At 38.4% G+C, this 12,787-nt stretch overlaps 1 protein-coding gene across 1 annotated transcript in view; it reads left to right on the plus strand.

Moving 5' to 3' along the window:
- LOC102230618 (opsin-5-like) overlaps positions 1–12,787 on the plus strand; it is a 36,446-nt gene that overhangs the window by 7,657 nt on the left and 16,002 nt on the right. The window contains exons 2-3 of the mRNA XM_023347248.1: positions 1,967–2,113; positions 10,846–10,965. Of these exons, the coding sequence (XP_023203016.1) occupies positions 1,990–2,113; positions 10,846–10,965 (244 nt within the window). The 5' untranslated portion in view covers positions 1,967–1,989. The remainder of the gene's footprint in view (positions 1–1,966; positions 2,114–10,845; positions 10,966–12,787) is intronic.

The following is a 12,787-nucleotide window of genomic DNA, read 5'->3' on the forward strand; positions in this document are numbered from 1 at the left end:
AGTCCTGTTAACGACCTCATTATTTGACTCAGGTGTGTTGAAGTAGAGATGCATCTAAACGTTGCAGGACACCGGCCCTCGAGGACCAGGAGTGCCCACCCCTGCTCCAAAATGTGGCTTCTCTCCATTCATGTTTGCATTCATGAAGGAGGAAGTTGTGATCAGTGTCTTCTTCAGAGGTTTTTGTGTCATTTCCTTCAGTAGTTCTTCGTGCAGCGCCACCACAGGCCAGGGGTAGAATAGTTTATAAAATTGTAGTCTCCAATGGAACTGAGTCTATTGAAACACCTTTGAAAACACCTTTGTTTTTGTTAACATTGTCCTCAGACCTTAATATGTTCAGGTAAAGTTTCTGCTAGTCTTCTTCATTCTGACATCTATACGTGTTTGACTTTCACTGTTAATATGGAGTGGAATATAAAGATGACCAGGTTATTTACATGTTTATTGTTTTTCTCAATTGTTTTCTTGCTGTTAGTTGAACCTCCACAACATTCGGTCATTTCTACTCATCACTGTATAAGTCTCATGCCTCACGAATTGCAAATCCGTTTGGACCTGCGCCAGTTTCTTCAATACAAATCTGTCAATTTTATTTTGTTTCTTTCTTGTTCTTTCCTGAAAATGTCCAACTTTAACCATAATTCAGAAGGCTGTGTAAATACTGTGTGTTGCTTTCTTGAGCATTTTCAGGTATTGGAACTGAGACCTTTTTTTTTTTTTTTTTTGTATTGGAAATCACGGCGTGACGAGTCATAACGATAAAGCCATTTAAATAACATGTTAATAAATAATGGTGTCCGGTCCTTTCATGTTGATGATGCTGACACTTATTGATGAACTATCCGTTTTGAGAGACTGACACTGTTGCAGGTTATCAACTTGATTTTGCAGCCTGTGTTTGTTGTTTTCAGGAATGCACTGGCTGTTGTGCAAATATTAATATTGATGTGAAAAATGCGCCAAAGCAACTCATAGGTCTGTCAGGACGATTAATTTTGCTGGACAATAAAAAATATTCCTGTAATCATTGTGATAAATGATAACATTGCTATCTTGAGACCATTTCCAAGTGATATATTGATATAGTGGTATAATGATGCAGGTTCACCCTCTCAAAGACCAATAAACTTTCATTTCATACTGAATGCTTAAGACTGTAACTCAAAGATTTTTCAAATATCCAAAATAAAGAATGAATAAAACTGAAATGAAAACCACTTGCAGGCAAAACACTAAAAAAATGTATTATATAAAATCATCAGCTCATTTTAATCCATCATGCGATTAATTGATTTATTGCGACAGGCTTACCTACTGAGGAAAACTGTAAATAGAATTTCCTTTCACCAACACTTTGATATAAATAAGAAACTCTAAGCCTCTTGGGAAACATCAGCTGTGTGGGAACGTTCACAGCATTGACTGGTCTGATGCTGAGATGTCAGAGGGCTGGAGGAATTTGGCCGAACCTCTCACGATGAGCAGTACTGCACTGTGCTGTGATCACATTAGACACGTGGAAATAAATGAACTGAAAGAAGAATGTTTGATTCATCTTGTGATCTCTCGGTTTAGTCTTGGATACACACAGTTTAATAGAACAGATTCTAATCCTGCCCTGGGGTCTGATCAGTACTTTACCTCTCTATAGACGCTTAGTGTTTCCTTTGCAAGTAAACAAACTGCTTGTCTATAAATTGGTTAAAAATGGACTAATTTTAATTTCTTTCTTTATGCATTTGTGGTGATTAAAGTGCTGTTGGGTTCTGGTTAGGTATGGAGGAGTCTTTATGTGGGGCAGTGCAGAGCCCTGTTGTCTTGCAGCAACAAGGTTTGAATCCAGGAGTAGACAGGAGCTGCGTTTCCATTGACAATATAATTGCACAAACTGGAATTACAAAAATCCGTTTTCTATTTAAGGAAGCTCTTCTATTGTTTCAGCCTTCTTCCTTTCACTTCACAGGGCATTCCCCACTGATAGCAGTGATGGAGAACACAACATGGCCGTACCCCGCATACGTCCCCCATTACCTCCTGCGTGGCGACCCCTTTGCTTCGAGGCTCTCCAGAGAGGCGGACTTTATTGCAGCTTTTTACATCTGCATCATAGGTGAGTTTCCATTTCAGCCAACATCCACCTCAGCACTGCTTTCACATTTCTTGTCATTCCACACATTGTGCACACCTCTTAGCAAAACTATTTAATGTTTGGAGTTTATTTTGGTGAATGTGAGTCCTTCAGTTCCTGGAAAATTCCACCCAAACTCGGTACAATATGTCACACCCTCACTGCAAGATAGATTAATACAGTTAGAGTATAAAACTAGGTAAAACGGTACATAATGTCATATAATTCAAAGAACAGTTGTAGTTAAACTCCAGTTGGATTAGTTTGTTGTTTAGTGAAATTTAAGGATATAAGTGCACGTGCACATGTGCATATAAAAAAAATGTGAATATTGCCTAAAATGCAGTATTTCTGGCCAGTCATTTCAGAAAGCGATACGGCCATATTATAGAGATTCATGACGCAGAGTAAGATATTCTAAGCCTTTATTTTTTTGAATTTTAATGAGTATGGCATATACAATAGGTAAAGATGCCTTGAGCACAAACATCAGGTTTCTGTAAGGTCTGTTCATTTCTCTGCACTATGACCTGGTTGCATTTGAGTTACTGCATCAATGTGCTGTGACACGGAGGAGCTCAGCCTGTAGCTGGTTAGGTGTAATGGAAGCCCAGGCTGCTTTGATAGCTGCCTTAAGTTCATCTTCATTGTTGGGTCCAGTGTCGCTCATTTTCCTCTTGACAAAAGATTTCCTATAGGTTAAAGGTCAGCAGAGTTTCCAGGCCTATAAAGAACAGGAACATCATGGTCATTGAATCAGCTTGTCCATCTGAACTCTGGTTTGGTTTTGTGGTTTCTTGCCCTCCATACACGTCCTCCTCCACATGCCAGGCCTGTTATTTTTTTGTTTTCCTTTTGAGGCCCCCTGTGCCCACCTGGTTTGGGTTTTGTTTTGTTCCTCCTGCCTAGACTCTTTGGGGAATGGGTGGATGTGGGGGACTTTCATGATCTGTAGGTGGTTGGACTTTAGTTTCTTGTGTATTCTTGTATGTTGGTCTTCCTTAGATTAGTGTTCCTTTCTATTAGACATTAACATTCCTCAGATCGGCATAAAAACAAAGTCCTTCATAGAAGCAGATGAACTTGATGCACTTTTGATGCTCGTTTGAGACAAATGTGCAATAAAATAAGCAGTGTAGGGCTCCATGTCAACTCTGGAGGAGCTGCAGAGATCATGTGAGAGAAAAAAAAAATTGTTGAGACCACACAAGAGTTGAGCTTGAGGGTAAAAATGCATTTAGGATGACTTTGACTTTACAATCAAACAGAGATTTTGTAAAATACCTAAAGTTGGTGTTTGGGATAGTGTCCAAATTAAAAATACAAAAACAACATCAATATATACTTTCTGTTTACAGATCTGAAGGTTTGAGGATTTGGAAGTTTTTCTCTCTCTCCTCATATCCTGTCCGCATTCCATTGCTTATTATCTCAGTATAGGATTGAGGTCTGCAGGGCGGCTGATAGAGAGGAGATTCAGCTTGGTGCTGCTCTGTTGTGTAACCACAAAAAGCACATTACTAAATCTTAATTAGCAAGTTGTGAAAGGGAACGGCTTTTGAAGAAGATGGCTTTGTATCAGTGGGATGAAGACGTCGGCCGTGCAAATAACTACACTAGAAAACTACCAACAGGCTCCACTGATTGTGGAGGAAGAAAACCTGGACAAATGGAATATGTTCTGATAACATCTGCTTGACGTCTCACAGGACCCAGAGGGCGTTAACAGTATCACAGCACATGTTTAGCAGTTAGAGAAAACCCTGCTATTAATACACTGTTCAGTCTAATAGAAACATTAAACCTTAAACACTGGAGAAGGTTGAAGCTGACACCAGGTGAGCAAGTTCACCAAAAAACATCCATTCATTGGACATCTTGATAATCTGTGGGCTTTGCAAGTATCACAGTTTGGTTGAGGTGGACGATACAAGAAAAGAAAATTACGTTTTTTCCCTGTTGCAGCTGCCTTATGTAAATTTCATAAAAAAAATATGTTCTTTACATATTTGTTAAAATGATCATTACGTCATGACAGTGTAAGACAGATAATTTGTGACAAAATCCAACTTTACTGTCTTCTCCCATTGCTCCCAGTACTAACTGCAGAAATACACCACTCAGAAACAACCAATCAGAGCCAGGAGGAGGGTCTTAGCGCTGTCAATCACTCTCGTGCTCACCCCCTCCTTGCTTTCTGCTAAGCTACAGGTGGTTCACCACAACATAGCTTGCGACAAATGCTAGGGCTAGTTAGCATGGCCTTCAGTGACAGCGGATAAACGATTTTCCTGTCACAGTAAGTTGTTTCTCCATCATTTGTACATTTAGCGGCGTACATGAGGCTGGCAGGACTAAGATCCTCCTTCTAGCTCTGATTGGTTGCTTTTCACTGGAATTAGTACATTTCTGCAGACTGCACTGGGAGGAGGTTTTCACAGATTGTCCTTCTCACACCATGCTGTCACCACATAGTGACAGTTTTAATCAATATGGAATTATTTTTTTAAATAAAAGTTGCATACTGCAGCTAGAAAAGGTTTAAAAGACAATAGAGACAGAGTCTCACATGTATCGCTACATTTATGTATCGTTGTCCCAATACAAACCTAAAGAATTGAAGAAGTCATAAAACAATAATTACAACATCAAACTCACAAAACATCTAAGGATCAGTAAAAGAATACTGATTGATAACAGTAATGGGAATTTGCTATCTCTCTTTCTGGTCAAACTTTTCAGGATAGAAAAGCCAATGAGTTGCTATGACGTCCTACTATGAATGTTGCACAAACGGGAAGTAAAGAGTTACCCAGGCTCTCCTGTCAGAATCAAACCTCAACAAACTTGGGTCCTTAGAAAATTAGCAACAAAGTAAAGGTGGTTAGACAGGTTGTCTTTTAAGCGGGGATTGTTTCACCCGCAGGACCACACAGACTCTAAACGCTAGAAACCAGGAACAATGTTGTCACAGTTAAGGGAGACTTCTATAGCGAGTTAATCTACAGTACAGACTGTGATCTTCTTCTCCCGGAAAGGCTGTGACAGAAATGACAATCACAGGCATGATACTCTCAGGCTGGGAAAATCTAATTTGTGTTTATTTGATTGTAGAAACCAAATATTTGTGTTGCTTTGTGGGGAAAAAAACATAATAAAAGTTGTATTTCATGGGATTCAAAATTTTATACATCAAAATCAAAATGACCCAAGGAGCTTTGTAAAGTTTTTTGTTCTTTTTAAAGTCTATTAAAAATATTTTTATGATAGGCTTTTTAAGATTTTATGTTTCCCACGGCCACAAGAGAACCACTAAATAAAGTCACCCAACAGGGTTAGTGCTGTAGCGATAATAATTTATTCACCAGTTGCTGATAACAAAATAAGCTTTTGTATCTTTTGCTGGTTAGACTGTCTCCAAATTAAAAGAGTGTAACGTAGTCTCTCACTTTTGCTTGAAGGCCATCAGGAGGATCACATGACGATTCACCCAGAGCAGAGAGCGCCAGCCGCGGGAGGAAGACCTCCAATATTGAAAAATATTAAGAAATGACCAAAGTTTTAATGTTGCATCGTACTTCTTTTTAATTTAATGTGACTATTAGTGAATGTTTATGAGTCTGATCATCTAAACGCACTTCTGGAAGAAATTCTTTTGCGAATATTGCGGGTGAAATATTTTTATTCACTTTAGTTTTAATTTCTTATTTTCACAGCAGGTAAGATGACTCTGGAACCCAGATAATTTATTATGTTATCATGTTTTTTTTTTTTTTTTTTTAGAAAAATGAAGATTTAGTCTTTTTTTTATTACAATTTGTAATGATGGAAAACACAGAAACACACCTAGTCGTGAAAAAAAACACCCTAAGAAGTAACATTTGAGGATGTATTGGTATTAAATAATAACTCTAACATAAATTCATACATGTGAAAATACCTTGTAAACATTTTGATAATAAAATTATGATAAAATGCAATTTTTGTTGACATGTGCTTATAATTAAAACACTATTACGTAGCATTTTGAATGAAAATTAAACCTCAGACGTTCTGTTGCTGTCTGACAACACTAACCTGTTAAAGTTGACCCCCAAAAACGCAGACAAGTTTCTGAAAAAAGTCTCCAAAAACATTAGAATATCATGACTGGCACAACGTCACACTTTTCTTACTGTTGATGTCAAAAAAACTGTGTAGTATCTTCGAAGGAGTGCTAAGAAAAACACAAATATCATATTGAAGTTTGCCAGAGACAAGGTAGACAAAGTCCAGGTCCTCTTATTAGTCATCTTATTATTCCAGAGTACTAATAAGAACATTATTATTTGTACAAATTTGAATTATTTGTACTGCAGAACAAACATCATGTTTGGATCTAGCCCTTAAATAAGGGATTTTCCACATTTGATAGTGTTGTTGGCTCTCTTTGATTGGGGGTCAAAATTGCAACATTTGTTCCATTTTCTGCTGTTGTAGTTCCCTTTACGCTCTACTGTGTCAAACTATCCAAATCTTTTGAAAAACCCATTCCCTCCCGTCACACATGGTGGCGCTGCACCAGGAAATGACACAAAAACCTCTGGAGACGACACTGAGCGCAACTTCCTTCTTCATGGAATGAGTGGATTTGACTTTTGTCTTTGGCAAAGGGCCACGAGTCATTGCTTGTTTTGGTTACGTTTACCCAGAAAGTTATATTCTCCAGTCTGCTTGGTGGTCACATATGCATTCAAACAGAAGTAGAGTTCACTTCAACCAAACCAAGGCCAAGGTTTGTAGGTGGGACAGAGTTCGCTATTTAGGTCCACATCGGAGTTCGCTTGTACCAAACGAACCAGACTTTCTAGCCAAAGGAACTAGAGTTTGACTGAAGCGGACCAAACAGGGCTGGTGTGAAGGCGCCCAAATGAAGCAGGTTCAGCTGGTGTACATCCAACAAAAGCAGTCAAACAAAAGGCAAAACTGATTTCACAGTAAGTTCAGTTAGACAGAACCATTAGACAATTTACTTGTCGTTGTGAGGAGTTGACGTTCTAAAGGTCTACAGTCATCCTGCCTCACAAAGATCTTTTATTAACTTGCACTTCCCAAGATACTTCTTAATCATGAGTCAAGCTCTAAAAGCAAAATAAGTCTTACAGCAAAAGTTCAAATGACATCTGCTTAGTTGTGTCAGATGTGAACCTTAGTAAAGTAAAGTTTTCAGATTTCTTGTGCAATTTCTGTCCTCCAAGGTCCTGACACACACAAAGAACCAAAGGTTCATGAGTCAGAGCAAAGATAAACTGAAGCAATGTTATTTGTGAAAATTACTCTTCAAGGCTGCAGTTAAAAAAAAGCTAAATAGATTTCCAGTGCTGCAATATAAAAGAAAGAGAAGATAAGGTTATGGCTGTCTCAATGGAATAAAGGGCTGGAAGATTGCAACTCTTTGTGTGTGTGTGTGTGTGTGTGTGTGTGTGTGTGTGTGTGTGTGTGTGTGTGTGTGTGTGTGTGTGTGTGTGTGTGTGTGTGTGTGTGCCTTTTTATTACTTTGTAGAGTAAAAGATTTACTGCTTCTGTTTTTTTCTTATCTTTGCTAATTCATCTTTGTAAAATAACTCAACATCCGACAGACTGAGCAGAGCGAATCTGTGAACATCAGTTTTCAATTCTTGGCAAAGACTTATTAGAACTTAGGTTTGTACTTTGACTAGGCCATTCTGACACTTGAATAGACTTTTGATCTAAACACAATCATAATTATCTTTCTAGCTCTCCTCTCCTTTTTGCCAGCTTTCTTTGGCCCTGATGCAGAAACTCATCCCCACTGCATGACACTTCCACCACCGTGTTTCACCATCAGAGTGGCATGTTCTGGGCCGTGTTGAGACACGAATTTTGAAAAGTTACATTTACATAATTGTGAGGTTTAAATATACAAGCTAAAATCATTTCAAATTTTTGTTTGTGGAACCATTTTAAAAACTCACTCATGCGTCATTTTGTCCTGTTTGCCACATAAGAAACCCAATAAAACACACTGAAGTTGGTAAGTAAGCATGTTCCAGTAACCATTCTGATGAATCTGATGATTCATATTTTTGGAAGTGTTATGACTTCGTGATCTAGTCCATTTTATTTATGTTATGTTTGTGTGTGTTTTTTATTCCCCTTTAAGTATTGTTTTGAGCCCTTTTTAAAATAACTCCCAGTTCCAGTGTAAAGTATTCCTTAAAAAATTAAATGATTTGACATTGGAGAGGGTGATCTTGCATTATTAACATTATATTATTTAAAAATGGTCTCAAAACAACATCATTGTTTATTGCAATAACCACTGGGACATTTTATCGTCCCGTAAAAGTTGTTATGGTGACTAGTTGCCAAGCGATGTAACAGGAAAACGTCTTAAAGGGCACAGACCTTTTTACCTAATGAAGCAGGACATTGAGCAAGACATGGAATACATTTTGTTTATCCTTATCATTCATCCAAATCAGCCAACTAGGAGGACCAGGCCGGGAGAAGCGGAGGGGTTAGACAGTTCATGCCGTCTCAGAGTGTTTGTCTGTTTTTTTCTTTTACGAATAACTTTCACATCGACCCACAGCCCAGCTTTGGCAAAGAGCCTCCATTCACTATTATGTTCCTTCCTGGTGTATCATATGAGTAAGTGGAAATGGGGGAGGTGCACAGTCTGTTCATTGTGGCAGTTATTAAATTAATTTCACCGTGAGAGCCCCTATATATGTGGTTTATTCAGTTAAAGGAATGTTTGTGTGGATCAAACTGACTGAATGGGAAGCAGGTTGGAGTTGGAGGATAAACTGCTCAATCTGTGGGGGAGATGCTAAAGGTTTCATTGTTTATTTTTGGACTGCATTAAAGCCACACGTCCACTTAATCTGCATGTGTCTGCTGGTGATGGTCAATGCGTTAAAGTTTTCCAATCACATGGAGGTGACTGAGGCCGGGTTGGCAGAGGAGTCGCCTGGCGGCGTAAAAGTTGTGGGTCGATTCCGGCTTCATCCTGCCAGAGGTTGATTTGCCTCTGGGCAAGGCAGATTGCCACAAGTTTCTGAGATGATGTTATGGTGTAAATCAGTGTTCTACAAAGTGGGGGCCACAAAAGTTCACAGATGAGGGGAAAATGAGAAGGAAATGCAAAAATTTACAAATAGAATCCATAAAGTTTTTACATATTTTTTAAAATTTTTTTTAATGGAATCTGATCTGTGTTCCAAAATGTAAGTTAAAATAACTTATTGGAATGTAATTTGACGTGCTCGTCTTTCCAATTGGCTCTCAATCGAATTTATCAGGCTGCCTGGAAAACACATAACGCTGCCCCTTTATGATTATGAAATTATGAAAAATAAAACATTTCTGTCACAACATATAACATGTCCAGATGCTATTCAAATTGCACTAATACAATGAAATATGAAAATATTAAATATAAAAAACACAAAATATATCAAGGGCCTTTAGGGCTAATTATGCTGTTCTTACTCTCGTCTTTCAGGTTTTCAGCTACAAAAACACTAAAAGACACTAAAAACCTCATAATACTAAAGACCACAATTCAGTTTTCAGTTGGTGCTTAATTATATTTTTAGAATATATTCCTTTCATGTAACATAAAATGTCCAGATCAGAGCCACGTTATCCCCCAGACATCGGCTCAGTGTGGCTTTGCAGCTCCTTCGTTTGGTTTTATTTCTCTCTGGTTTGCTGTCAGGTCCCACTGGACTCATTAACATCCTGGTATTTTCAGGCAACAGCAGCTAGAAGGAAGACTTTGATAACCCTTTGTTCATCACCTGCCAACCACCGAAGCACAAAAAGCCTCCATAACCAATTAGCATTAGACTAATTAATGTCTTTGAGATGCATACATGAGTATAAAACATTACAAGGTACAAAAAAACTAATTTTACACATTATACCTCCCTAATATTACTCATGTCCTTTGTATAAAATTACTTACACTTAAAAGGAAACTTTATATATATATATATATATACATATACACACTGCAAGATAAACATAAGGGACAGAGTTATATTGTGTGTGTTGTGTTTTCTCATCATTTCTTGTATTTAATATGTGAAACCTCAGCACGACTACCAGCCACCTCCCAGGTGAGGTTTGTACATAGCTGTGGCTCATCTCCTTCAAAACTCCACCGTCCTTCTAAATTGGTTTAATCTACAATTACTTTGCCGATGGAATCTTAGATGAAAAACTGACAAAAGGTTTGATGGCCTGTATTTAGGTAACTAAGTTATCCATGGTGGTGACAGTTTTATTTTTTTTTACATTCTAGCTCCAATTAGGATTATTCTGATCCTGCAAGCTGAAGGAAGCTGGGCTATGAAGCTTATCGCGCTACATCTTTCCTTTCAATAGAGTGTTTTGGAGGCGTGGCCAACATGGTCTAAACGGCTTTGTTCTCTTCCTCCACTGTTGTTGCCAAACTACAACCACAGGCAAACTACATTTCTAAAACAGCGCAGAAAAAAAAATATCTATGCATCACTCGCAACTCCTTCTGTTCACTGATTGGTCAGGATGAAAGCAAAGGGAAAAATTTTCAGACAGAGCACTGAAGGAAGACGAAAATACAGTGGAACTGAGCGGAAGGTAATTGCCAGGCTATGATAGAAGGCTTGAGCTTGAAGAAAAATGATCACGTAACAGTAAAGCTTTCTTTCTCTCTTTGACAGGAATCCTGTCTGCAACAGGAAATGGCTACGTCATGTATATGACCATCAAACGCAAGACCAAGCTGAAGCCTCCTGAACTCATGATCGTTAACCTTGCCATTTTTGATTTTGGCATATCAGGTAAGGAGAAACATCTGATACATGTGTCTGGTCCATGCTAACACTGAGAGTTGATGAATGGATGGTTTTGAAAAGTTATTGCATGTTTAGACATTCGCTACAACTTATACAGGTGATTTAAAATGTCTACACAGCTTTTTAAAACTGCCTTATTAAAGTCAGGGCTTCCATCCTTTGGTCTGACCTTCAACTGACCTTCATGCTTTCAAGCCCTCAATTTTTTTTAAAGGAGAGTGGGCCAAATTTTCCCAGTGACAAAGTAAAAGTGTTGGTCGCTGTAAACAACTGATGGCAGCCATTGTCTCTCATGGTGGCAGAATCTGTTATTAGGTTTAGGGGGTGATAACCTGTTGAAATGGGCCAAGTTGGTTTAGCAAAAAAGAAGAAATCTGTAAGGGAGGAAGATATTTTTGCCAATTCCAGAAAGCATTTCTTGGAGAAAAACCAACATGCTTGTGTTGTCAAAACATCCAATGACACATATTGCATCTCCTGGCTTCCATACTGTGCAGCTGATGAGCTGAGTGGAGACAGCTATCAGCTATGCACAATCATTTGCTGCACACAGGAAACAGAGTGGAGGCATAGGAGCTCTAGAAAAATGGAAATTTCAGTCATAGGTAGAAAAGCCAAGCTTACGGCATGAAGCAACAAGGAAAATCAGTCTGTACACCCAACAATAGACTGTGGGTTTAAAATGAATCTTAGAAAAACTGAAATATTCAAGTAAAAAAAAATGAACTTACAATAAAAAGTTTAATAGAAAGGATAGATGCAAATTTATACTCAGTTAAAATGACATCAAAACAAGCAGCAAAGAAGAAGAAGAAACGAGTTCAGATTTGTATCTTTATGAGATGCAGTGTGGTGACTGGATCACTCTCTTAATGATGAATTAATAACTATAAGACATCAATTTAAGAACACTGCCTTTGAAAGAACAGAATGTTTAATGGGCTATGATAATTTTTTACATCTGTAATTAAGTTTGACCTCTTTGTTGTAGATAAAAGGGATTAAACACTTTGTTACTTTACAAAGTCCTACTGACTTCATGTGTTTCAAATCCTCCCATGAGCCAGAGAGCCTCTGGAGAGCCCTGACCCGGCCCGGCCTGCTCTGTGAAGTTCACAACATCATCCAGTACTGGTTCACTTCCTGTCACAAGTCCCGCTGAAAAGTTCTGGATCCGAAAGAAGTTCTGATCCAGCTTCCACTGACAGACATGTAGGGAGCTGAGAGCAGGGTGCACTGGGATACCACAAGGCCTTAGCTTTGATTTTCTGTTGATTTCTCCAGCAGATGGCCAGCTGTCATGTTGTTTGCTTTAATTAAAACCCGTGCAAAGTAAGAGAACACAATGACCCGTCTCCGTTCACTTATCAAAAACGGTACTGACTGACTTAGAGTCAGGTGTGACTTGCATATATTATTTTCCTCTTCACGATGCACTTTTTGACCGACACATTAACTTTTAATTCCTACCAACGGACATGAGTCAAGCAGTAATCATTACCGTCTGCAGCAGTGAGGAAAGATAAACGCAGAGCAGAAGTGAGAGACGGCCGGAGCGGGAGGAACGAGTCCTGAGCTGGGTGCTTGAAGAACATGCGGCTGGAAAAATGCAACTTTGTACATTTTCTTCTTCATGACAACTTTTTTGATTGATGATTTAAATTAGCTAACTAAACTGCTGTGATCAAGCGATCATTTATTAATAATTGCAAAATAAACATCAAGCCTGAAAACGTAATACTGTAACAGACCGAATGTTTTCCTTCCCGTTTTTATTATAGTTGTTCAATCATCAAAAAGTTGATTT

The sequence above is a fragment of the Xiphophorus maculatus genome, chromosome 15 (assembly GCF_002775205.1).
Source record: "Xiphophorus maculatus strain JP 163 A chromosome 15, X_maculatus-5.0-male, whole genome shotgun sequence".
Taxonomy (NCBI): Eukaryota; Metazoa; Chordata; class Actinopteri; order Cyprinodontiformes; family Poeciliidae; genus Xiphophorus; species Xiphophorus maculatus.